Consider the following 27017-nt stretch of genomic DNA (forward strand, 5'->3'; position numbering starts at 1 on the left):
ATTAAAAGGAGATGAGAGCGCGTTACCACTGGGCTAACCGTGCCCTGCTAACTTTGAACTGGAAATTTAATGATGGTGAATGAGAAAAAGAATAACACATTATTTAATTTTCAAGGTAGGTATTTTAGATCCACATTTACTCTTTTTTTTTTTTTTTTTTTTTTTTTTTACGTTATTTTTTTCATAGACTAAGCTAGATAGGTTAGCTAGGGAACTCGATATGTAAAACAGATAGGTAGATAGAAAAGGGTACGCCCGTTTACTGTGTTAATAAATAAATAAATTCAGGTCTTAGAAGTAACCCCGTTTTTAAAATTTCTCCAAGCTGCAATTGTCTCTGGAGTTAGCTTTCTAGTATCTCCTTTTCAATGTTTGTGTGGAACATGTTTAGTCCTTCGTAAATTTCATTTGGCTACTCCTAAATATTAAAAGTAGATAACTAGGCAGTTTCATAAATAAATAAGTTGTTTGTTGTAATGTTGGTGTAGGATAGAGAGGAACATAGTATTAATGGTGGGAGGGGTGCCATTTACATAAAATTGTCTAATTAACTTAAATGTTACTCAATTACATTCATATTATAAACAACAAGCATGCACTCTAATCTTTGTAGCCTTGATCAATCAAGCCAGGAATAGGGATGAACTGCAGGAAATCTTTCCAGTTGGTGGCCCATACGAGCGTGACAAACCCGCTGGCACCGAATACACCCACTGATGGAGCCCTGAAATGATAAATAATAATAAAAACTTTTAAATGGAAGGTACCTATTTAAGTTCTAGGCATTCTCTGCCACCTAACGTTTGGAGATTTATTTACTAATAAATAATAATAAAAACTTTTAAATGGAAGGTACCTATTTAAGTTCTAGGCATTCTCTGCCACCTAACGTTTGGAGATTTAGTTACTGTGGTTCAATTTTCAAATGAGAACAAAAGTATTTGCACAGTTGGGATCTGAATCTGCATTCTCTTGGTTACTAAATTAGACCTTAATCAGTCTAACACACAATGGATATCTAACACATATCATATGGAATAACTCTCAAAAAGTTGATCCATGACACTTAGAAACACAAAGAGTATTGTTGTTGGGCCCTCACCAGATCTTGCTGATTATTTATTCCACCTCAACAACAATTTTTACGATAATAGGACAGGAAAATAAACCTTAAAAAAATTTAGTAGGTATTTAGAAATGAAAACAATGATTTATAAAAAAAAAACTACAAAACATTTTAATCAAGGAAATAGGTACATTCTTATGAAGTGCATTTAATTTTTTTCTATTTTCTAAAGGTCAAACAGGTTACTCTTTTGTTAAAAGAGGTTTGATAGAGGGAACTGTAATCACGGAGATCTTATCCCGATATCAAAGAGAGAAGTCATCCGATAGAAAAAAACGGCCGTTTAACGAGATCAGTTAGGATACAGTTCACCCAGGCGGGAATCGAACCCGCGACCTAGCGAAACAGAGTTGAAAGTTCATGGCATTTAAGTTAATACCTAGGTTCTCTAAACTTAAGGATAATAGAAAACAGAAAATGACAATAAAAATAGTTACAAAAAAATTTCTAATACTTGGAGTGAGGTTTGAACTTGAATGAGCTGCCTTTTGAAAAATGGAAAATCTCGATTTCCAGACAAACCGTTGCAAAATTTTCACCGGCCAGCCCGATTTTAAATAGCTCTCAATGAGAAGAACAAACCTGTGAAAACCGTTTGTCTTTATGCCATGCCGTTTTCCGGAAAACCCTTTTGAAAAATGGAAAATTTCAATTTCCAGACAAACCGTTGCAAATTTTTAACCGGCCAGCCCGGTTTTAAATAGCTTTCAATGAACAGAACAAACCTGTGAAAACTGTTTGTCTTTATGCCATGCCGTTTTCCGGAAAACTCCGGAAAACCCTTTTGAAAAATGGAAAATTTCAATTTCCAGACAAACCGTTGCAAAATTTTTACCGGCCAGCCCGGTTTTAAATAGCTCTCAATGAGCAGAACAAACCTGTGAAAACCGTTTGTATTTATCCCAAACCGTTTTCCGGAAAACCCTTTTGAAAAATGGAAAATCTCGATTTCCAGACAAACCGTTGCAAAATTTTCACCGGCCAGAATGAGCTGCTCACCCAGACAGGGGGTATATGTATACAGGATGTTTCACATGTTAGTTACTGTCCATGTATTGGATATCAGTCAGGATCAACTTGCTACAAGGCAAAGGTCTTGCTTGAAGACACAGGACACTGAGTGATTGTCGGAGCATATCCACATGAGTCACACATACAAAACCCACGATATTCTGCTCCAGGATTTCAGACTCGGTGGTGGCGAATGAGAGAGCGAGAAGATGGTGCAGGAGAGAGGGACCTGGAAAATATACGAAAATTTATCAGTAGGTAATGTAGGTATTTAAATTTACAATAAATGAGCCATCAGACTTGAAACTTCTATTCCAATAAAACAAAGCATTTTTGTGTGTAGCCTACCTCATCCTTTACAAATCGTGTACAGGCTACCCCCATCCTTTTACATTCAAACTTCTCTGTGATGTCTTCTTTCAAATAAGAACAATTATGTAGGTAAAAAGTTAGGTTAACAAAAGTTTTTTTTTTTTTTTCAATTATTGAATGAATAGCTTACCTGGCTGAACCAGCACGACCTTGGTAAGGAATTCAGTGGCAGTGACACCGAGTGGCATACAAGAGTCTGGCAACACTGGCGCTCCTATCTTGTAGATCTGAACCTCCCCAAACTTGATATCAAATGAGTGTGGATTGAATGGTTTGAGTCGTGAGCCATAGAAATACTCCTTGATCCTCTTATCACGCGCTTCCGCTCTGAACTGTCGGCTCCGATCCACAACACCACCAGACTTGGGCAGTAGAACGACATCGTACGATTTCGGCAATTCTCGGATGAGTTCGTTGTACAATCGTTCCTGATCGAGAACAAGAATGTTGTCCACACGCAAACTCTTAGCACAGGCCATGAGACATTTGAAGCCATCGCCCTTGATCCAGCCACATGTGTTGATAATCATACCAGAGGAGTTGGTCTTGGAGTCTTTATTCATTCGTTCATCCACTGACTTCCACAGTCGTTCCACACAGTGTTGGTACAGCTCTAGATTAGCATTGGGTGTCAGATGACCGTAGTTATAAACAATAGGGGCGAGCTGAGAGAAGCCATCCTCAATAGTGGCTGGTCGTTCAATGACCAATGCTCCTATGGTTCCTGGAACAGACACATGACCTTGACCGACATCCAGGTCAACAAAGATGGGCTTTCTATTGAGTCCAGGCATTCGCACGGCGTAATTGAGTAGAATGTGACATAGGGTGGATTTACCCACATCCTGAGGTCCCACTATCATTGTGATGGGACCTCGCTTGGATTGCTGCTCTGCCTCTGAGCGTTGCTTCTCGAGGATGATATGCACATTCATGTAATAGTTCATTGGAGTTTCTTTCGACACATAAGTCATGTTCTTGCGTGCGTTCTTCATTGTGATAGAACACCCATGCCAGGTATAGACCGCACCTTTGGCTCCGATGGGGAATAGGTACTTCTTGCTTTTGACCAACTCAACACCAAAGATCTCAGCCAGACCAGATGTCACTTCTATTTCAATCTGAGCATTTTCTACTTCAAATCGGAGTTCTTGGTCTTGTTTGAGTTCAAACGTTTGATCATCTGGACCTAGTGTAGCCATGTTGGGGGAGGGACTGCAACCTGCCTGTCTGTTATCTTTCTCTTGCTTTCCAATTTTTCTTCTCTCTTTCTCTCTCTATGAAACACACAAGAACAAAATAATGGGATTTGGAATACTTCATCAAGAACTTGGTAAAATTATCAAAAAGTAAAAATATTGACTTGAGAATTAATAAACTAATATTATACACTAATGAAATTGAAATTAAGTATAAATAGGATGCGGGATGCGCTCCTCATGACAACAGTGGATACATGTCAGCGACTGGACAAAGCGAGTGAGAGCATACCAGATTCTAGTCAAGCCAGTGAAGATAATGCTTCCAATGGAAAGAACAGGACTGATGGTGACAAAAAAAAAGTATAAATAGAAGAACTACTTATTAGGTGCTTTTTTTATTTCCAATTTCAACACTGTAATACAACAGAATAAGAAGTTGAGCTTTTGCCCAAGAATCAAAACATTGCATTGTAGTGATGAAGAGATGTCTGATTTCATGTAGTGATAGGTTCCTAGGTTAGGCCCCATAGACATACACAGTGAAGTCAAATAACCAGTATTCCCTAATGTCAACCAGTCTTGACCAGCTTCCAAAATGAACTCATACCTACAATGAAATGAGTTTAAGCACAGTGATGAATTCACTGTTCAAATTGATGTAGGAGATCCAGTACCAATATGTTTATTACTGTGGCCAAAGGTACACTGCCTATTTCATTTTTTTTTTTTTTTTTTTTTTTTTTTTCTATTTTCCAGATGTTAAATGAAATAGGTACATTTATTTGTTGTATTTTATTTAACCCTTAACCCAAGAACCGAGAATTAGAGAGTGGGGGTAAAAATCTCGTAGTGGGAATAATCAGCTGATTAAAAAAATCAGTTGTTCGCATTAACCGAGAAAAAATGGCGACTCTCTCGTTAACCGCAGTCGAGAGCTTGAGCTTGGTTTAGTATGGCAAGAGGGGAAACGTAAACCTAAAAGTGGTTAACGCCCCTAACGTCATAAACACACTTCCATGTGAGGGGAGTTAGTGACCTTAAATGAACCGGGCTGAGGTTAGTGTTAGTGGTTAGATGTAAAATAAAATACAACAATGGAGCAGTTGCAAATGGGTAAAAATTATAAATAAATGGTCAATTTATATTTTATATGTAAAAGTTGGGAAAAATCCAAATCTGAAGGTCGTAGAAGAAAAAGAAAAATTCCGTTGGTCCTCATTTTTCCTGCCCTATGACTTTGAAACATCACCCGAGTAAGCGCAACTGATCTATTGTTAAATAAAATACAATTGCTACACTTGGCCGGGCCAGCTTTACACCTTTCCCTTACAAGCATCGTGTTAAATACCCCTTGATCAATTTATTTTTTTCTCATGTTGCGGCAAGCGTGATCAAAAAGTGGGATCTAGCACAGGGGAGCGTGTTGAGGACGAGATTTTTCGAGAAAAATCCCATGACAACAGTAGGGGGATGGGATTTTATTTTTCATTAAACATGTCATAAAACGTCCCTTTCCCACCATAAATTCTTTGTGTATTTTTGAGTTTTTTGACTTGTAATTTTATTTTCTGTTTGTCAAGACCTCACAACTTTTGAAGAATTTGAAGTAAAATTTCGTTTTTCGTAGGTACTTACCTAATAGGTAATTAGTTTTCTCAACCTCTTTTTATTCTTGCGCTAATTCAAGTCACAAGTGAGTGTTTCTGTTACCTACTATAAAGTACCTACTCTTTTTTGTCTACTGTCATCAAGTCAGTAGTCAGTGTCTCTATAGTCCCTGCTGGATTGCCTTATGTTTTTAGGCAAAAAGAGATTGCAGAACCTAAATTAAAAATGCTACTTATAACAGTGCCATCTTTTGGAATTAAAAAAAAAAAAAACACTTTGTCACTAAGTATGTGTAGAATAACAAACAATTCCAGATAGCACAGAAATCTCAAAAAAAAAACTTAGGCTGTGTTATTTTTGCCACTATGATACTAAGTTTGAAATCATTTAATTGTATGTGTTCATTTTTGAAGCCAGGACTTGATTGTAGGGTTTGACTTGGAATTAAACCACCAACCTCTGGATCCAAACAAGGGCAGTGCTGACCACAATAAAATTAATTATGTCAGAGTTCCTCACAAAGGTAGAAAACCAAACAATTGGTGATTTTTTTTCCTTTTTTTAAAAAAAAAAAAAAAAAAAAAGATTGGTAGGTACCAGGTACCTATTATGAAATTTTACAAAAAAATTGTTAGCTAGGAATGTCAAGAATTGACCACTAGACAAAAAGTAATAATATGCACACACAATTTGCTCATTTATTTTGTGTTATTTTTATAGGTTTGATAAAGGGAATAGTAACAACAGAGATTTAGGTAACATCCCAATATCAGGTAGAGGAGAGAATAGGAGAAAATGGAAGAACGCCCATAATACCTAGATTTATTTTATTTTATTTACATAAATACACAAAATAGGTACATGGTACAAAGTCAGTTGCAAAAAATAATAACAATAATATTGGTTGGGTAGAACTCCTTCACAAAAAAAGCTCTTATGTTGGTATGTGTCTTCAATGTGGTCCATCCCATAGTAAGCCTCTCATCACATGGGTCATGGGTGAGAAGAGACACAATACTTCCCATTTGGGTACTGGGTCAATGCAAGAACACCATAGGTACATGGGTTTTACCCGTTGATTTGTTAATCAATCAACCAGGAAGTAGGTAATTTCCAAATTAAAATATGAGTGTGTAGCCAAGTAAAATATGAGATGCAAGAGAAAATATTTAAAAGCCACGACACCGAAAAAGAAAGATTCTTTTTCGGAGTTTATTCTAACCCTAAAATAACACTGGTCACTGCTCAAATTGTGAAAGCTCTTTTCTTGTGTTTGACTTGAACCTATAATAACACTGATTACTGCTCATTTGTGACAACTCCTTTTTGTACCAATTTTCCACTGACATGACTTCTGAACAAGTACCAAAATATTGCAATTGAAAAACTAATAAAATTTTTTTGTCAATGGTGTATATTCAACCCAGAAACTTCTGCATGTCAAGTGTGTTAATACTGGGCTAACCATGCCCCAACCAGATTCTTGCACAGACTTTTATGTAGGTAATTTAAAAATAGGTACCTATCTATCTACCTACTCCTTTTATCACCTCATAGAAGGAAATAGAAATATGGGTTGATATTGTAAAGTAGGTAACAGTTTACTAAAACACACCTTACCCAAAACCCCCTTGTATGTACATAATAAGGGAACTTCATCCCACAAAGCCAACGAACTGCTTTTACCCTTGATAAGACCTAGGCTGGGTGCCTAGATTTTACCCATCGACTTTGCTACCGTTCTAAGTAAGAAGACACTTACCAGGCTTTCAGTTGGCTGAGGACTTTGGGACTGAGAGCGGCGGGCATATTGGGTATTTAGATTGAAGATGTGTCCACTGACAATTTGGCAGTCAAATCTCTGTTCTACATTTACTGTGGTTCAATTTTCAAATGAGAACAAAAGTATTTGCACAGTTGGGATCTGAATCTGCATTCTCTTGGTTACCAAATTAGACCTTAATCAGTCTAACACACAATCGATATCTGACACATATCATATGGAATAACTCTCAAAAAGTTGATCCATGACACTTAGAAACACAAAGAGTATTGTTGTTGGGCCCTCACCAGATCTTGCTGATTATTTATTTCACCTCAACAACAATTTTTACGATAATATGTAGGACAGGAAAATAAACCTTCAAAAATTTTAGTAGGTATTTAGAAATGAAAACAATGATTTATAAAAAAAACTACAAAACATTTTAATCAAGGAAATAGGTACATTCTTATGAAGTGCATTTAATTTTTTTCTATTTTCTAAAGGTCAAACGTTCTACAGAAACGAACCACAAGAGGATCTCAAGTTTAGAGTTTAGAATTTAAAATTTGGGAAATGAATTTTGCAGATGATTTTGCTTGAAAAATTGAAATTGAAAACTTGAAATGTGTTTTTAAAATTTAAAATCGAAACAGCTGTTTCACAATCGACATGCAAGCGTACCAATCTGTGAAACAGAACATGATTTTCAGAGGCTTGTTACACACGATGCTTCAACCTGAAGCCCATTTTTCAATCAGTGGTCCTTCGGGCCGGATTAACCAGAAATTCGTGTCATTTTCATAAAGATTGGGGGAAAAAAAATTGCCTGCGTCGCAAACCCTACGAATACGAACCCAAGAGGCCTGTGGCCTAGGTCTAGAAGTGAGTTTGACTGAGGGTTTGCTGGACTGGCACCACGGCTGGCGTCCAGTTCCATCAATAACATTTTCCACCTCAGATGGTTGAGGGGTTTTAGCTCTAAAAAGAACTATCCACTGTTCTCGTCTTGTGATAATTTGCATTTACACCCACATTTACACATTATTTTGTCGTATTTTATTTAACATCTAACCAAAACCGAGATTTAGAGTGGGGGTAAAAATCTCGTAGTGGGGATAATCAGCTGATTAAAAAAATCTGCTATTCGCATTAACCGAGAAAAAAAAGGCAACTCTATCGTTAACCGAAGTCGAGAGCTTGGTTTAGTATGGCAAGAGGGGAAACGTAAACCTAAAAGTGGTTAACGGTATTTTTTAAAAAAGGTAATAATATGCACACAAAATTTGCTCATTTGTGTTATTTTTATAGGTTTGATAAAGGGAATAGTAACAACAGAGATTTAGATAACATCCCAATATCAAGTAGAGGAGGGAATAGGAGAAAATGGAAGAATGCCCATAATACCTAAATTGATTGGGTAGAACTCCTTCACAAAAAAGCTCTTATGTTGGTATGTGTCTTCAATGTGGTCCATCCCATAGTATGCCTCTCATCAGATGGGTGAGAAGAGACACAATACTTCCCATTTGGGTACTGGGTCAATACAAGAACACCATAGGTACATGGGTTTTACCCATTGATTTGTTAATCAATCAATTAATCCACCAGGAAGTAATTTCCAAATTAAAATATGAGTGTGTAGCCAGGTAAAATATGAGATGCAAGAGAAAATATTTAGAAGCCATGACAACGAAAAAGAAAGATTCTTTTTGTGTTTATTCTAACCCTAAAATAACACTGGTCACTGCTCAAAGAGTGAAAGCTCTTTTCTTATGTTTGACTTGAACCTATAATAACACTGGCTCATTTGTACGCGTATTTTTTTTTTTTTTTTTTTTTTTTTTTGTGGCAATTTTGGAAAAAAAGAAAAAATTTTCCTTTTCTCCCCCATTTGGGTACTGGGTCAATGCAAGAACACCATAGGTACATGGGTTTTACCCGTTGATTTGTTAATCAATCAACCAGGAAGTAGGTAATTTCCAAATTAAAATATGAGTGTGTAGCCAAGTAAAATATGAGATGCAAGAGAAAATATTTAAAAGCCACGACACCGAAAAAGAAAGATTCTTTTTCGGAGTTTATTCTAACCCTAAAATAACACTGGTCACTGCTCAAATTGTGAAAGCTCTTTTCTTGTGTTTGACTTGAACCTATAATAACACTGATTACTGCTCATTTGTGACAACTCCTTTTTGTACCAATTTTCCACTGACATGACTTCTGAACAAGTACCAAAATATTGCAATTGAAAAACTAATAAAATTTTTTTGTCAATGGTGTATATTCAACCCAGAAACTTCTGCATGTCAAGTGTGTTAATACTGGGCTAACCATGCCCCAACCAGATTCTTGCACAGACTTTTATGTAGGTAATTTAAAAATAGGTACCTATCTATCTACCTACTCCTTTTATCACCTCATAGAAGGAAATAGAAATATGGGTTGATATTGTAAAGTAGGTAACAGTTTACTAAAACACACCTTACCCAAAACCCCCTTGTATGTACATAATAAGGGAACTTCATCCCACAAAGCCAACGAACTGCTTTTACCCTTGATAAGACCTAGGCTGGGTGCCTAGATTTTACCCATCGACTTTGCTACCGTTCTAAGTAAGAAGACACTTACCAGGCTTTCAGTTGGCTGAGGACTTTGGGACTGAGAGCGGCGGGCATATTGGGTATTTAGATTGAAGATGTGTCCACTGACAATTTGGCAGTCAAATCTGTTCTACAGAAACGAACCACAAGAGGATCTCAAGTTTAGAGTTTAGAATTTAAAATTTGGGAAATGAATTTTGCAGATGATTTTGCTTGAAAAATTGAAATTGAAAACTTGAAATGTGTTTTTAAAATTTAAAATCGAAACAGCTGTTTCACAATCGACATGCAAGCGTACCAACCTGTGAAACAGAACATGATTTTCAGAGGCTTGTTACACACGATGCTTCAACCTGAAGCCCATTTTTCAATCAGTGGTCCTTCGGGCCAGATTAACCAGGAATTGGTCCTTCGGGCCGGATTAACCAGAAATTCGTGTTGTTTTCATAAAGGTGAGGGGAGGTAGTGACCTTGAATGAACCGGGCTGAGGTTAGCGGTTAGATGTAAAATAAAATACAACAATGGAGCAGTTGCAAATGGGTAAAAATTATAAATGATTTATATGTAAAAGTTGGGAAAAATCCAAATCTGAAGGTTGTAGAAGAAAAAGAAAAATTTCGTTGGTCCTCATTTTTCCTTATTAATTAATTTATTTAATTTTGACATCCTTTGTAAATCACTCGTAAGTATCCATTTCTATATATAACTTAAGTAAAAAAAACTCATTTTTCCTGCTATCTATGACTTTGAAACATCACCCTAGTAAACGCAACTGTTCTATTGTTAAATAAAATACAATTGCTACACTTGGCCGGGCCAGCTTCACACCTTTCCCTTACAAGCATCGTGTGAAATACCCCTTGATCAATTTATTTTTTTCTCATGTTGCGGCAAGCGTGATCAAAAAGTGATAAAATGCAAGAAAATTTTGAAGGTTATTTTCAGGGTGAATTTTTTTGGAAAAACTTTTTCCATTGCCGTCGGTAAAAGAACTAAAAGACATCTAATTTTCTGTTTGATGTTCTTTTGACCAAGTTCCGCTGGAAGTACTCCTAGACGGAAAAGCGAGTGTTCTACAGTTCAGTTTGACCTAGTTTTCATAGTGATAAAATGGAGAAAATTTTGAAGGTTATTTTCAGGGTGAATTTTTTGGGAAAAACTTTTTTTCCATTGCCGTCGGTAAAAGAACTAAAAGACATCTAATTTTCTGTTATCTAATTTGATGTTCTTTTGACCAAGTTCCGCTGGAAGTACTCCTAGACGGAAAAGCGAGTGTTCTACAGTTCAGTTTGACCTAGTTTTCATAGTTGACAATGGCTGTATTCTTCAGATCCCTAGTGCTTAGTCCCAATACCCGATACCTGGCTAGGAGTGTTACAGCTACAGGCAATAGTTTCTCTACATGTGCACAGAGATGGAATAAGAACGACCTCGATGAACTACCAGACCCTCTGGATCTCGCTACTGGTCTCGAGAAGAGAGAACTGTTAGCTGAACTAGCTGGAGACCCTGATCCATTCAACGTTAAAATCAGAAAACGGGGATTAGGTAAGAGAGCACAAATAACAAAAGCAAATGCTAGAACCTGAGTAGGTAGAAGTAAAGAAGTAGGTGTTTAGACCAAAGTAGAAGACCCTATGGTCAGATACTTACAAGAGTGTTCAAATGTATGGGGCAGGTAATTCATCCATAGTGCATTTTGTACCCAAGGTCTTACTCCAGGAAGAATTTCTCATTTCAAACTTTGAACTTTACTCTGTTTGTGTCACAACATCAAATACAAGTAGAAGACCCTATGGTCAGATACTTACAAGAGTGTTCAAATGTATGGGGCAGGTAATTCATCCATTGTGCATTTTGTACCCAAGGTCTTACTCCAGGAAGAATTTCTCATTTCAAACTTTGAACTTTACTCTGTTTGTGTCACAACATCACAACACCAAATAAATATTGACAAAATTACTGTGCTTGTATTGTCTGTAGACTATGTACATGAGTATAGATGTAGGTACACATTTCGAAATGAACCTTGCATGTTTGGCTTTATCCTTTTAGTGTCCACTTGCAACCAATATTGCACAAGTTGACTTGTACAACAGTCTCTTGTGTATTTTAGTTTACAAGCAGATTAATGAGTGTAACTTGAGACATTTGTATCCCAATGTAGTGAGTTGGGTTGGGATATGGTCAAATCCAAATCATGTGTCTGTACATTGAGAAAAGTTAAATTAAATTTTTGCAAGAATGATTATGGAGTCTGTCAAGTTCTACCTTTGTTAGGTAGTTATAATTATATTGCATTCATGTTTTACTGTTGATAAATATTTCATTTATTCATTTAGTGTAGAACATGGCTGTCAGTTGAAAATCTAAGCATTACCCTTGTTGATTTCAGGAACCAAAACACAACCCACTGAAGTTCCATCAGCATTCGAGGCCAGAATTGTTGGTTGCATCTGTGAAGAAGAATCACCGAGTATTAACTGGATGTGGCTGTATGAGGGAAAACCCAAACGCTGTATGTGTGGACACTGGTTCAAATTAGTCTACAAAGCTCCTATCTAAATCTTACAATGTAAAATGTTCTCAATGTATGAAAAGAAACATGTTCCTTTCCTTGTTGATTTCAGGAACCAAAACACAGCCCACTGAAGTTCCATCAGCATTCGAGGCCAGAATTGTTGGTTGCATCTGTGAAGAAGAATCACCGAGTATTAACTGGATGTGGCTTTATGAGGGAAAACCCAAACGCTGTATGTGCGGACACTGGTTCAAATTAGTCTACAAAGCTCCTATCTAAATCTTACAATGTAAAATGTTCTCAATGTATGAAAAGAAACATGTTCCTTTACCCTTCTCAATAACAAGGGGGTTTGTGTTCATGTGAAGCTTTTAACAAAATGGTCTTGAAGTCCTAGACATGTTTAGATGCAATACCTTCAATGTAAACCTAGACAATTCAAGATTTCAACCTAAGAACCTACACATTTCTTGTTCTAAAATAGTAGATACCTAGAGTTAAATTATATTTTACTTTTTGTTCAAATCAGTCCTATTGTCCTCATTTTTGTTCTTTAGCCAATGAAATCCCCCCAACTCCCTCTCAAATTGTACTCTTGATAGTCATTATTATTATTATTGTGTCATGTAGATAGGAGTAGTAGATCCCTTGTAAGTAAATGCTTTTATGGAATAGGAAGACTGACTTGGAGAGAAAACTCCCTCTCAAATTGTACTCTTGATAGTCATTATTATTATTGTGTCATGTAGATAGGAGTAGTAGATCCCTTGTAAGTAAATGCTTTTATGGAATAGGAAGACTGACTTGGAGAGAAACAGCCAAGAGTTGTTCAGAAAACAAATAACATACAACTGATGTGTACAGAAATTATCTTGAAGATTTGAATGTGTAATTCTTTCCTTACTCTCACTTAGACATTTCTAAGGAACAAATTTGAAAAAATACAATTTTTGTTTGTTTAGTTTAAAAAACTTGACAAGATTGTCTTTTTTCTATATATACAGGGTGTTTATAAAGTATAACCTAGGGTGGATGTCTTGAAGTCTAAAATATCATAAAACGCCAATAAACGTCGTAGGTATATCTTATTTTTAGAGGAAATGGAGGATCCATATTTTTCTCACAAAGTCATGGCCCCAGCCTCTCCTTGTGGATTCATTTTTCCATGTTCTTATGCCAATAGGGGAAGCACTAATAATGAGTAATCAATAATTAAATTTGAAAGGAGTTCTGTGCTTCAAATTGATCACGTCTGTGATTCATATTAAAAAATAAAATAAAAAACACACACATTATCAAAGACTATCAGGGCCAAAATTCTAAATTTCATTTTTCTATCCATCCTGTAGGTACATCCACCCCCTCACTCGTGCTTTACTTATCAACCTCTTCCCCTCTACAACCTCCCCTCTCTTCCTTCTCTTTCTCTTCTTTACCCTGATATTCTCTTTCTTGCTCCCTCACTCTTCTCTCTTCCTTTACTTCTCTACCATCTCTGCTCTTTTCAAACCTTCTCTCTTTTCTTCTTTCACGTTCTTCATCAGTTTCATGGTACCTTCATTACTAGTGGTTGACCCGTCCTTTGTACGGGACCACCACACATACACACACCACCACACACACAAACCCATCACACCACATACACAAACCCATCACACACACATCACACCACACACACACACCTATCACACCACACACACACATTGTCGCGCTACGCGCTCCCTGACATGTCCCACAGTGCAGCATAATAGGCATAACTTTGAACCGCCGCCTCACACACACCACACATCCATCACACACACACAAACCCATCACACCACATACACAAACCCAGCACACACACATCACACCACACACACACACACACACACCCATCACACCACACACACACATTGTCGCGCTACGCGCTCCCTGACATGTCCCACAGTGCAGCATAATAGGCATAACTTTGAACCGCCGCCATTTTGAATGAGGATGGAATGTGACAATTTTAAGTAGCCTATGTCACCCTGAGTTCTTTTCTTAACAACCACAAAAAATTTCATCAAAATCGGTCGAGCCGTTTTTGTGTGAAAAGAGGACAACCAAAGGTCTTTTTAGCGTAACAGACAGACAGACGGAAATTTTTCTAATGTGATTTTTGGAATCGGGGATGCATAAGGATAAGGAGTGAGAATAACTAAAAATTTCACGATTCTAAGCAATGTACCCACAGACAAATCTACAATTTTATTTACCTATATAGATTTTTTTTGATACGGAGAACCAAAAAGGCAGATATATTTTGCAGAACTTCAAAGAAAGTTTGAAGTTCTGCAAAATATATCTGCCTTTTGGTTCTCCGTATCAAGTTGACCCACAGAACTTATATATATAATGACTGCTGAAACCCTCCAAGAGATTATATAGATTTTGGCGTTTCCTAAGCTGTACCAGAGATTTTTTCCATTCACACACGGGAGCACAAGTATTTCCTCTCCTATACTTACTAATAGGTACCTCACTGCACTTGTATGTATATTCCGAGTATATAATAATATTTATATACAGCTATGTATAATATAAAGATTCTACATAAAGTCTTATACGGTGTTAATTTATGGCGACCCTTTTACTGATTCAACTGGTTCACATAGAGGCCTTTAAATGAAAGAACGAAATAAGTTTTAAGTATTCGACTTTTAGGCATTTAATTTATCCGTGTGATACCCACGCGATAACAGTCGATCTGACTTTGGTATTCAGTTTAATTAATGCCTTTTCCAAGTGATTTATATTTTGTTTGAACAGTAGGTATACCTATTTACCTAAGCCTCGAAATGAGATCGGTCGTAGGTAATCGTAAAACCAAATCGACAATCGACGTCCACTTCAATGACCCTCTAGCTCTAGACGACTAGGCCATCATGGTGTGTCCAGTGCCCCAGCGTTTAATACCCAAGTTCATCATAAAATATTGATATCGATTGTTCGCCTTCTAAATTACTGACCCTTAGGACTTCCACGCGATAACAGTCGGTCTGACTTTGGTATTCAGTTTAATTAATGCCTTTTCCAAGTGATTTATATTTTGTTTGAACAGTATACCTATTTACCTAAGCCTCGAAATGAGATCGGTCGTAGGTAATCGTAAAACCAAATCGACAATCGACGTCCACTTCAATGACCCTCTAGACGACTAGGCCATCATGGTATGTCCAGTGCCCCAGCGTTTAATACCCAAGTTCATCATAAAATATTGATATCGATTGTTCGCCTTCTAAATTACTGACCCTTAGGACTGAAAGGAGTAAAAACCAGTTTTTTTTTTAAGAAAAAAGGGTCTTCCGTCCTCGTATTTCATTGTGCTCTCTCTCTCTCTCTCTCTCCGATGCATTCTTTTTCTTTGTTCAACATTCCTCCTTCCTTCTCACCCCAATGCGATTTCTCTTTGAATTCTCGCTCTCTATCTTTAGTCTCCCCGAATTCTAGGAAAGTTCATGGAATGTATAGATTCCGTCTTTCTCTTCCTTCTTGTGCAGTTTCATAAAATTGACTGTTTTCTATTTATTTTCTTCAAATGGGTAGGTAGGTGGTACCTACTCGTACTTAATTCACTCTGCAAAAAATAAAATTAAAAAAAAAAACATAGGTAGGTACCTCCCACCAGAATTAGGAAACGGTTAGGGGTAGTAGGGGTGCACTCAGACGACTAGTGACTAGTAAGAATAGAGGGGTCTTTCATAAAAAATAATAATAATATCCATGCTGCCTCCTTTTATTAAGAACACCTTGTCCTGCTCTGTCCTACTCGTACGTATAATCAAATGGATTTTTTTTTTAGTTCCAAGAAATTCTCTCTCTGAATCTTGGATCTCTCTTTTTTTTTTAAAAAAAAAAAAAAAATAATAATATTTTCTTACTCTGAGGAATAATAATCTAATAATGATATGAAAGTACCTCTAGCTCTCGATGTATTTAGGTAAACCAGTTTTTCTCTTTATCATTATGACATGAAAGAAGAATGATAGTAAAAGAAGAAGACAGAAAAAGCATGAAACGCTCTCTTCCCTCCTCCTCCTCCTCCTCCTCCTCCTCCTCCCCCCCCCTTTCAATCTCTCTCTCTCTCTCTCATGCTAGCACGTTTCGGAGAAGTTTCGAAACGCCCAGGGCTATAATAGCAAACAAGAGAGAGAGAGAGAGAGAGAGAGAAATACAGCGAAGGGAGGAGGAAGCATTGTTTAGGTAGAAAGGGAGAGAGAAAATGTTCGAAACAGAAATAAGAGAGAGCAAGACTACAGGGAGAGAGAGAATGACAGGCTATAATAGGGCAACAGAGAGAGTAGAGGTAAATATAGGAAAAGAGAGAGAGAGAGAGAGCGCGCAGAGGAAAGTATATAGGAGAAGGGGAGAGAGAATAAGCGCATTATCAACTGGTCTAAACCTATAGGTACAGATACCTCCACAACGATACATAACGTAGATAGTAGATAGACGTATACCTATAACATTAGAGAAAGAAGATCTGACGAAAATAGAAAATGAAGAGAAGAGGAGGGAGTGCTCAAATTCACAATACAGATGGGAAAGAGAGAGAGCTATAAATGAAAAGAAAAGACAGAGAGCATGAAATTTTCCCTAAACACGGCGGAGGTTAACTCCGACATTTTCGATACAAAACGGATCGGCCTTCTGTCTGCTGTGGCCTCCACAGGCGGCCGAAGTGCAATATTGCGGGGATTTTGAAACCTTGGTGGGTGAGACACACTCCTCTTGGGGGTGAACAGAGAGAGAAATTGAGAGTGACGGATAGAGAGAGGTAGAGGGACGGAAAAAGGTAGGGAGAGAGACGGAAAGAGAATGGGGAGGAAGGGGCATGAAATGTCAAAGATAAAATAAAATACCGGGTGTTTCTAAGTCCCAATAGCAATGTACCTATTATACAGGGTAGGTATACTATTAAGCTGATGTATCCACATTAAGTCTATCGACTCGATCAATGTCGACTGAAACTGTCCACACTGCCTAGACAACATATGTAGATTTACCTCGTCGCGTCGATGATCGATCAACGGTCGTAGACTATGTGCGGATGAGGACACAGCCTTAGATCTTTAGGTTCAGTACCCAGACCATAGGTACCAATAAATATTGACAAAATTACTGTGCTTGTATTGTCTGTAGACTATGTACATAAGTATAGATGTAGGTACACATTTCAAAATGAACCTTGCTTGTTTGGCTATATCCTTTTAGTGTCCACTTGCAACCAATATTGCACAAGTTCACTTGTACAACAGTCTCTTGTGTAATTTAGTTTACAAGCAGATTAATGAGTGTAACTTGAGACATTTGTATCCCAATATAGTGAGTTGGGTTGGGATATGGTCAAATCCAAATCATGTGTCTGTACCTTGAGAAAAGTTAAATTAAATTTTTGCAAGAATGATTATGGAGTCTGTCACGTTCTACCTTTGTTAGGTAGTTATAATTATATTGCATTCATGTTTTACTGTTGATAAATATTTCATTTATTCATTTAGTGTAGAACATGAGGGAGAGAGACGGAAAGAGAATGGGGAGGAAGGGGCATGAAATGTCAAAGATAAAATACCGGGTGTTTCTAAGTCCCAACAGCAATGTACCTATTATACAGGGTAGGTATAGTAGTAAGCTGTATCCACATTTAGTCTATCGACTCGATCAATGTCGACTGAAACTGTCCACACTGCCTAGACAACATACCTAGATTTACCTCGTCTCGTCGATGATCGATCAACGGTCGTAGACTATGTGCGGATGAGGACACAGCCTTAGATCTTTAGGTTCAGTACCCAGACCATAGGTACCTTCCCCTTATTCCCAATACAATGTTTAAGTCACCCATCCATTTATTGGCCTTTCTCGGCGTAGCTTAACACAGGTGACGCTAAAGTACCCAGACCATAGGTACCTAGGTAGAGATACCTACTTAGTTGTAGAAAAACAGTTGGTCGATGTTTCAAGTCCAATTCATTTCATTACCTGCCGTTTTCATGAATTGAAAATACTTTCCTGACTAATTTTCATGTTTATATTTGGGATTCGAACCAAGGTCTTGGACTTATTTTCGGTATCTAAATGGTTTCCCCCACGAAATAACAGCGCGCAGAGAATTTCAGGAATGCTTTGAACTTCAACCCGAGGGGAGGAAAAGAGAGAAATGGAATGAGAGAGAGAGAGAGCACGCAAAGCAACGCAGTTCTGTGAAAATAGTTTCAGTAGAGAGAGAGAGAGAGAGAGAGATAAAGGGTTGGAAAATTATAAAGCAGGAGAGAGAGAGAGAGAGAGAGAGAGAGAGAGAGAGAGAGAAGGGGTGAGGACTAGGAAACGTGACAAAGGGTGGCTTGAGTGCGAGTGAGAGCGAGCGCAGATTGCTGATTGAAAGAAAATGTCTGAAGTGTTATATCTAAAACTTTCTCGCTTTGAGTTCATAGGTCGTCGCGACAAATTTCAACATCAGAGCTCATTTGTGTGAGAAGAGATATTAGATATCGTCCCGAAATCGAAGAGAGGAGGGCAGGTTAGAAGAAAGTCAGCTGTTTTGAAAACGAACCTTATAGGATAAAGTTTGCCCCGGGCGGGAAGCCGCGACCCAAGTAGGTAGCACATCTTCCAAGTATCTACATTCTACATTATGGTGCGATTCCACTCACTCGACATTTGCCAATCGGTATGATTTGCTTCCATTTAAACAAATGGAAAGAGATTTGATGACCTAATTATGTACCTACCGTCCTAACTACTTCAGTAGGTAATATTGCCATGGTTAATTGTGAAGAGGCTCTGCTTTAACAGAAATAAATTAACGCTACACGATACGATGTTCGTTCTCGGAACGGCTGGCTTTCTCTTTCTCCTATGGTTTTCCTGTAGGTATCCGGGAAAAACAGCGAAACACGTGGGAAACGTTGAGATGAACGGAACTTGTGAGACATCCGGTATAGAGGAAAATATAAGGGTGGGAGAGAAATCCAGAGAGGGGGAGGGGGGAGGGAGTGAAAAAAGAAGTTGACTATAGAGCTATGTATATATATGTATGTATAATATATTATTGTATAAACTGTAGAGGGAAGAATGGGAGGAGGGGTATTAGTATAGGAGAGAGGAAGAGGGGAGAAAATGAAGGAGAAAGGGAAGAGAGAGAGGAGGTATAGAGACATGGAGAGGGGGGGATTTGATTAAAATCCACAGGGGAATAGAACGACGGCATGAGAGAGAGAGAGAGAGAAGGCGAGTGAGTGCGAGAGAGAATGATTCTGAGAGAGAGCGAGAATGACTGTGAGAGAGAATGAGAGTGCGAGAAAAAGAGAGAATGATTTTGAGTGAGAGCGAGCGAGAATATGTGTAAAAGAGACCGAGTGAGTGCGAGAGAGAGAGAGAGAGAGAGAGAGAGAGAGAGAGAGTGATTCTCTCACTTACACAAGAAAACTTTTTAAAAATAGTAGCTACCAACCTATGTGCGAGAGAAGAAGAGAGATAAATTATGTATTATAAACAGAGTCCTTCAAATATGACGTTTATTTTTCTTAAAATATGACTCTAAAAATATGACTTTATGACGTTTATTTTTCGTGAAATATGACTCTTATTTTCGTCAAATATGACGTTTATTTTTCAAAAATACCTACACATAACCCAATATACTAAAAGTAGATTAGCCGAGAGTAGGTATTTTTAATCAAATTTCAACAGGAATCAATTAGGTAGACAAAGAGTAAACAAAAGAAAGATATCCTGAAGCGCTTCTTAACACCTGCCACCAGAGGGCGACAATCGACAAAGTGACTATCGGCGCTCCTCAGGCAATAAGTATCGTCGCTGCTCAGGCAAAAAAAAAAAAAAAATGTAAGATATTTTTAGGACTTTTTCGTAAATTTTGGCTCAAAATGCCTAAAAAATGTAAGATATTTTTAGGACTTTTTCGTAAATTTTGGCTCAAAATGCCTAAAATATGACGTTTTTTTATGACATTTTAGAAAATTCGGCGTTTTATGATGTTTTCCCCAAAAAAGCTAAATATGACGTTTTAGTATGATATCATGACATTATGACGTTTGAAGGACTCTGATTATAAATGAAGCGAGAAAACCGAGTCCCCTTCATAATTTGCCTAAAAAAGCATTTCTTTCCATTCCTCCTTACTATCTTTACTTGTGTAAATATTTGGAAAAGTAGTGAGATAGCTAATTCTAATGATTGGTTTTCTCCTTAAATATCTGTTTGACACCCTGTATTATAGTTACCTATTGGTTCTCTTGGAAACGTTGGAAACCCTATATAGGTATTTGGTTCTATGGGAAACCCTATATAGTATATAGTATTTGGTTTTATTGGAAATGAAGCATGATGATGAAAACGAAATTTTCCCCGTATAAGAATTAGACTGGAACGAACCTATAATGAGTTCTATACCTAGAACCTTATAATAGGTACCTAGGTACTAGAATATACCGGGTGACACAATTCTATCTAGAACCTGCCTACTCCTAGGACCTACTGAATAGAATAATTTTATACAGGATGGAACAGTTTTAGCGAGAACCTAAAAACTTTACAAAGTACCTAGGTAGCGCTAGGTACCTACTGATGTATACGATATAATATAAGGTACAGGTAAATGTAAATATGTATGTAGATACCTAACTTTTTCTCCAGGGTCGGACCAGACCGTATACTGAAACTCATGTTTCATGTTCAAATGATTTGATGATCCAGGATCCAAGCCTGAAATATAAAGGACCTGTTCCCTGGTTATTGATGATCCGAGCCTAAAATTCTCTGCTTAACCAGCGAGAAATTCTTCAAGCAAAAAACAAGCTGACAGATATATTGCAGTGCATTGGCGAGTTCAGTGTTTAGTTTTTCATGGTAGATTTCATGAAATGTACTACAGAGTATATCTACCTAGCTATCAATAGATAGGTAGCGAGAGCTACGTAATACTGAAAAGAGAAGTTGTATATCTGTTCTACTATAGGTAGATATTAAGTACTTACCTATAGTAAAACTTCACACCAGAGAGAGAGAAATACAGCGAAGGGAGGAGGAAGCATTGTTTAGGTAGAAAGGGAGAGAGAAAATGTACGAAACAGAAATAAGAGAGAGCAAGACTACAGGGAGAGAGAGAATGACAGGCTATAGGGCAACAGAGAGAGTAGAGGTAAATATAGGAAAAGAGAGAGAAAGCGCGCAGAGCGCAGAGGAAAGTATATAGGAGAAGGGGAGAGAGAATAAGCGCATTATCAACTGGTCTGAACCTATAGGTACAGATACCTCCACAACGATACATAACGTAAATAGTAGATAGACGTATATACCTACATTAGAGAAAGAAGATCTGACGAAAATAGAAAATGAAGAGAAGAGGAGGGAGTGCTCAAATTACAGATGGGAAAGAGAGAGAGCTATAAATGAAAAGAAAAGACACAGAGCATGAAATTTTCCCTAAACACGGCGGAGGTTAACTCCGACATTTTCGATACAAAACGGATCGGCCTTCTGTCTGCTGTGGCCTCACTTCACACCATATTCCATACAAAATGGCAACTGAATTCAAACTTGCTAGCTTATTTTCTGACACTGCTCGGACCTAGGTCTGTCGGACCGTCTGAGCGTGAGTGGTAGGTTTCTGAGGAGTATAGAAGACCTAAATCCACCCTCTATCAGTAGACATTGAAACGTAATTCTATGAATCTATACCTTGCAGGTTCTACACATAAGAAATAGAGGATACAGGGAAGAAGAAATACATAGGTATACCTAGCTGTAGGTACCTGCTAGTCATAATTCAAAGTTTTGTTTGAAAAGGGATTCGAACCAATAGGCAATAAAAATGTCCAAAACCTGTCGATCCGGGGGTGGTGAATCGTGTAAAAATGTTCTATACAAACTTCATAGAAGGTGGAATTCGAGGAACAAACCAATCCAAAACGATACAAAATTTATGACATAATCGACATTGTAACAAAATAATAAAGTAGAATCAAGAACTCAAAGGAGAAAAAAAAAATCAATCAGTCCTGAATAATATGGAATGACTTTTTTTTTAGATTTCAGATTCTTTACAAATTTCGAACTTCTTTGTAAATATTCAAAAATCCTTTGTGCATTTTTTTTCCTGTCTACAAAACTATAGGTCGTATAGCCTTTAGTTGTGAACAAACAGGGCCCGTCCCTCCGGGAATTTTTTAGCCCGTATAGTTTATTCGATCGTGATTAGAGAAAATCAGTAGGTACCTATGTACCTATACCTAATTTGTTTAATATTCAGTTTATTATTATTCTTGACTTGATTTTTTGATTTTACTTTCATGTAATGATTTAAAATCAAGACTAGAGCCCGTTCTCCCTTTATTCCCAATACAATGTTTAAGTCACCCATCCATTTATTGGCCTTTCTCGGCGTAGCTTAACACAGGTGACGCTAAAACCGGTCTTAAAAATTATCGACTGAAGTGTTATATTATATCTAAAACTTTCTCGCTTTGAGTTCATAGGTCGTCGCGACAAATTTCAACATCAGAGCTCATTTGTGTGAGAAAATGTGAAAAAAATCCTTTGGATAAGTACTTCTATGGGGACAGACAGACCGACCGACAGACAGACGACACCGAAGCGAATACAATAGTCCGTCCCTTATACCTTTTTTTATTACTAATTTCCTTACTTATCCGTGTCCAAATGAATTCAGCATGTGAACTCTGCTGTGGGGGGGTTGTTCCTGCTATTACCATTCGGCGAAAGGTAACGCCGCCAAAACAACAACAACAACAACAGCGAGTAAGGAGTGGTGTCACATCCACTAATATTGATATGGGAGCACTGTCACATCCACTACTATTGATACGGGAGCACTGTCACATCCACTACTATTGATACGGGAGCACTGTCACATCCACTACTATTTCGGGTGTTACCCCATTCTCAAGATGATACTAAATTCATCTTGAGAATAGGGTAACACTCGAAATACGCGTATAGGTAGATGAAATATATTAAATTTGTAAAACTAAAAGTCAAGAGTTTTTTTTATATTTATTAAGCCACTACTATTATGATACGGGAGCACTGTCATATCCATTAAACAATAGATGTTTTTTGAGGAATTAAAGAAGTCTCATGACTCCACGATTATGTGATCCTAGAAAAAAATTAGCTCAAACATGCAAAAGATCTGGGGCCAGACCTCATTTTTGACAGAAGGGCTAATATTGATACAGGAGTGTGTTTCATGGGTAAATTATTAGCAGAGCCGCTACAGAACTGTGCAGTAGGCTGGGGGTGTTAAGGGAGGGGAGGTTGCCTGTATATAGGGAGGGTGAGATGGTATTGGGAGTGGGGGTGAATGTATATCTATAGAGTATAATGCTATAGGTATATAATATATTATGTAGAGAGAAATAGGGGTGAGAGAGAATGAAGGGTGGGAGTGAAGGGCTCTGTACTATACAGCGTGTACCAGAAGTTTGAATACACTTGCATAACTTTTGAACCCTTGGTCTTAGCATAGAAGCTTGTAAGAGCATAGAATGGTAGGTTGATTCATGAAATATAAATCCTAAATATATACAGCCCCTTGTGTAACTGACTGACTGACTCACTCACTCATACTAATTCTAACCCACTTCTAGATGTGCTAGGAAGATGCGGTTTTCACCATTGGATTCCTTATTTTTTGTACATACTGGGAAAAATCGAAAACCCCCGAAATTCCAAACCGTTCCCGAGATATTGACGTTTTTTAAGTTCCCCATAAGAAATACACAGGGAACAGAGTTTGAGGCCAGCAAAACTTTTCCTACGTTTAATATTTTGCTCTCGCTTTTAGTTTTCAGTTTTCATTTCTTCGAGACAAGACTCAGGGACGATATTAGTTTTCAGGGGCGAAGCCAAGGGAGCGCGAAGCGCGACCTCATGCACACCCCGCGAAGCCCCGGGAGCGCGCAGCGCGACCGTATACGCAACCCCGCGTAGCGAACACGCGAAGCCCCCGGGGGGTGGAGGGGGGCGAAGCCCCCTCCCGAGCACGAAGTGCGAGTTTTATTATACGTACATTCATGAAATATTGTCTAGTTTTTGATATAATGATTTAATGATAGGTACAGGATAGATCGATAGAAAAAAAATCGCTTCTTTTGAAGATATTAGATAGAGGGAACTGTAACAACGGAGAGAGGATGGAATGTGACAATTTTAAGTAGCCTATGTCACCCTGAGTTCTTTTCTTAACAACCACAAAAAATTTCATCAAAATCGGTCGAGCCGTTTTTGTGTGAAAAGAGGACAACCAAAGGTCTTTTTAGCGTAACAGACAGACAGACGGAAATTTTTCTAATGTGATTTTTGGAATCGGGGATGCATAAGGATAAGGAGTGAGAATAACTAAAAATTTCACGATTCTAAGCAATGTACCCACAGACAAATCTACAATTTTATTTACCTATATAGATTTTTTTTTGATACGGAGAACCAAAAAGGCAGATATATTTTGCAGAACTTCAAAGAAAGTTTGAAGTTCTGCAAAATATATCTGCCTTTTTGTTCTCCGTATCAAGTTGACCCACAGAACTTATATATAATGACTGCTGAAACCCTCCAAGAGATTATATAGATTTTGGCGTTTCCTAAGCTGTACCAGAGATTTTTTCCATTCACACAGAGCAAGATACCTATGTCGGCACAAGTTTAAGTACATGCCATTTTCGGTTCTAAAAGAATCATTATTTGAAGTTTTTCTGAATCTCCTACCACTACCAACCCAGGTAACCAGATCTCCACAACACTAGGTACTTTAAAAGTTCTTCAATAAATCAGTTGCGCTTACTTGGGTGATGTTTCAATGTCATAGAGCAGGAAAAATGAGGACCAACGGGATTTTTCTTTTTCTTCTACGACTTCTAGATCCCGAGATAAATCGATTAAAAAAATGCCGGTAAATCGTGAACTTTGACAAGGACTAACGGAATCTTTTTCTTCTACGACTTCTAGATCCCGAGATAAATCGATTAAAAAAATGCCGGTAAATCGTGAACTTTGACGTCACTATACGCTTCCGTAGGCGATGAAAGCTCCCTCGCAGGCAACGCATTAATGTTTTTGTGCGCATACGTTTCTGCGCAGTTCTTTCTGCTCCTCCGCTAGCGCGCTTGCATAGTGGCGCTACCTAACGGACGAAAAAAACAACTGCGTAAAATCTGACGTCACACATATTTGAACTCTTTCATTAGAACGGAAAATAAAAATTGAATTTTCGACGTTTTACAGTTATTTTTTTTCGGAGTTTTGACCTCAGATTTGGATTTTTCCCAACTTTTTACATAGGAATCGACCATTTATTTATAATTTTACCCATTTGCAACTGCTCCATTGTTTTGAATATAAAATTCAAAAGGTACAACTACCTCGACAGAGTTAAAAAAGTCATTTTCCATCAAGGGTTGGATAGGTTGATAAATTATAATACCTATAGGTATGTAGGTATACGAGTATCTGATCTTTTGTCACCATTCATTCTAGCGTAGGCCCTTGGAAAGAAAAGAGCATTATAATAAATTAAGTCCTTCACTTTAATGGCAAACATACTATTTTAATTAGCACTAGAAAAAAGCTGCATAATGCACAGAAGTTGTAAATAATAATAAATCTCCATGGAGCCATTTGTTGAGAGCCTTCTTCTGCCTCTGTTGCAATAAAACCGTTAATTTTTTAACGGTGCATTTTTTGTTTTTGTTTTAATTATTTAAATATACCAGACAACAAAAAGCGGCTAAGCCACTTAGGTAGAAAAAACACTCGTGCCTGAAATAACTGAAATATCCACAGTTTTATGGTACTAATTTATTCCTACCAGCTTCTATGGTGGTCTAACTTTCTTCCTGAGTAACTGCTGTTGTCATAATGGGAGTTTTTAGTCTTAACCGACAGGATGAATAAGGTAAGGTAATTATTTAACGAATAAAATAAGTAAGAACAAAGTCTTTTAATTTTCACTTTATACGACCTTTAGAGATACTCATGGGCATATTGGGCATATGTACATGTTGGAATTCAATTAAAACATGTTACTCAATTGACTAAAAATTGGTCACTAAAAGTTAGTAGAAAAGTTTCAAAATCAAAATGACCATGACAGATTTATGGATGAATACATTTTTTCCGTCAGCTAAAGTATCCCCTCAACAGAAACTCAATGATTCAGTTTAGATAGATGGTAGGGTAGGAATACTATTATAGGAACATCAAATTCAGGAGAATGAAACTGTAAAGGGAGCAAGGACCCAAACGTTTATTGCCCATTTAAAATAATGGAAAGCGCTTTGATTTTTCGATAAAACTCCAGTTCATCTATTGCCATTTTGACATTTCATGCGTGATTGGGTCTCCCAATTGGTACCCACCTCAAATCTCAATCTAAATAGGAGAACGAAATTGTGCCTGCCTACCTACCTACAGACTCGTAATACCTACCTAGTACCTATACCCATCTACAATAATTTATGGGCAGTAAATAATAAAATGTAAGTACTTAGACTTGTAAATGCCTACCTAGGTATGTCGGTACCTACTTGAATTTTATAACTTTTATGAGAATCTTCTATTGTTTAAACTCGAGTTTGATTTCCCATTTATGTAGCGTACTTTAAACCTGCGAGTACCGAGTACCAATACCTAACCTGCGTAAATACCCTTCAAAAATCAAATAAATAAATAATACCTAATAGTAATAATAATATCGTATGTCTGGAATACTCCCGTCAGTCCCACAGGAATGCAACGTTTCTCTAATATTAA

General features: G+C 37.5%; 2 protein-coding genes and 1 long non-coding RNA gene across 6 annotated transcripts; 1 reads left to right on the forward strand and 2 right to left on the reverse strand.

The window, feature by feature from the left end:
* Positions 1-324: 324 nt before the first annotated feature.
* Positions 325-8037, reverse strand: LOC103516447 (protein CLP1 homolog). Of its 3 annotated transcripts, none has more exons than XM_026828842.1 (5): positions 7595-8037; positions 7082-7180; positions 2640-3786; positions 2126-2366; positions 325-724 (listed from the first exon to the last, which is right to left on the reverse strand). In XM_026828842.1, exons 3-4 carry the CDS (start codon positions 3709-3711, stop codon positions 2164-2166), a joined length of 1275 nt encoding a protein of 424 aa, XP_026684643.1. In that variant the 5' UTR covers positions 3712-3786; positions 7082-7180; positions 7595-8037; the 3' UTR covers positions 325-724; positions 2126-2163. The 3 variants fall into 3 exon arrangements, with proteins under 3 accessions (XP_026684643.1, XP_026684644.1, XP_008479632.1); XM_026828843.1 differs by having other exon boundaries at positions 7082-7189; positions 7602-7617; XM_008481410.3 differs by lacking the exons at positions 325-724; positions 7082-7180; positions 7595-8037 and adding an exon at positions 1242-1611 and having other exon boundaries at positions 2122-2366.
* Positions 8038-10623: 2586 nt separating this feature from the next.
* Positions 10624-11053, reverse strand: LOC113470426. The gene is made up of 2 exons (XR_003393483.1): positions 10980-11053; positions 10624-10775 (listed from the first exon to the last, which is right to left on the reverse strand). It is a non-coding gene; the product is annotated as an uncharacterized LOC113470426 (long non-coding RNA).
* LOC103516448 (cytochrome c oxidase subunit 5B, mitochondrial-like) lies at positions 10797-12791 on the forward strand. 2 transcript variants are annotated; one of them, XM_017447056.2, is made up of 3 exons: positions 10804-11233; positions 12081-12290; positions 12526-12791. In XM_017447056.2, the coding sequence occupies exons 1-2, from the start codon at positions 10999-11001 to the stop codon at positions 12248-12250; spliced, it is 405 nt and encodes a 134-aa protein (XP_017302545.1). In that variant the 5' UTR covers positions 10804-10998; the 3' UTR covers positions 12251-12290; positions 12526-12791. The 2 variants fall into 2 exon arrangements, with proteins under 2 accessions (XP_008479636.1, XP_017302545.1); XM_008481414.2 differs by lacking the exon at positions 12081-12290 and having other exon boundaries at positions 10797-11233; positions 12316-12788.
* The last annotated feature ends 14226 nt before the right edge of the window (positions 12792-27017 follow it).

This window comes from Diaphorina citri, unplaced genomic scaffold (genome assembly GCF_000475195.1).
Source record: "Diaphorina citri unplaced genomic scaffold, Diaci psyllid genome assembly version 1.1 scaffold1572, whole genome shotgun sequence".
Lineage (NCBI taxonomy): Eukaryota > Metazoa > Arthropoda > Insecta > Hemiptera > Psyllidae > Diaphorina > Diaphorina citri.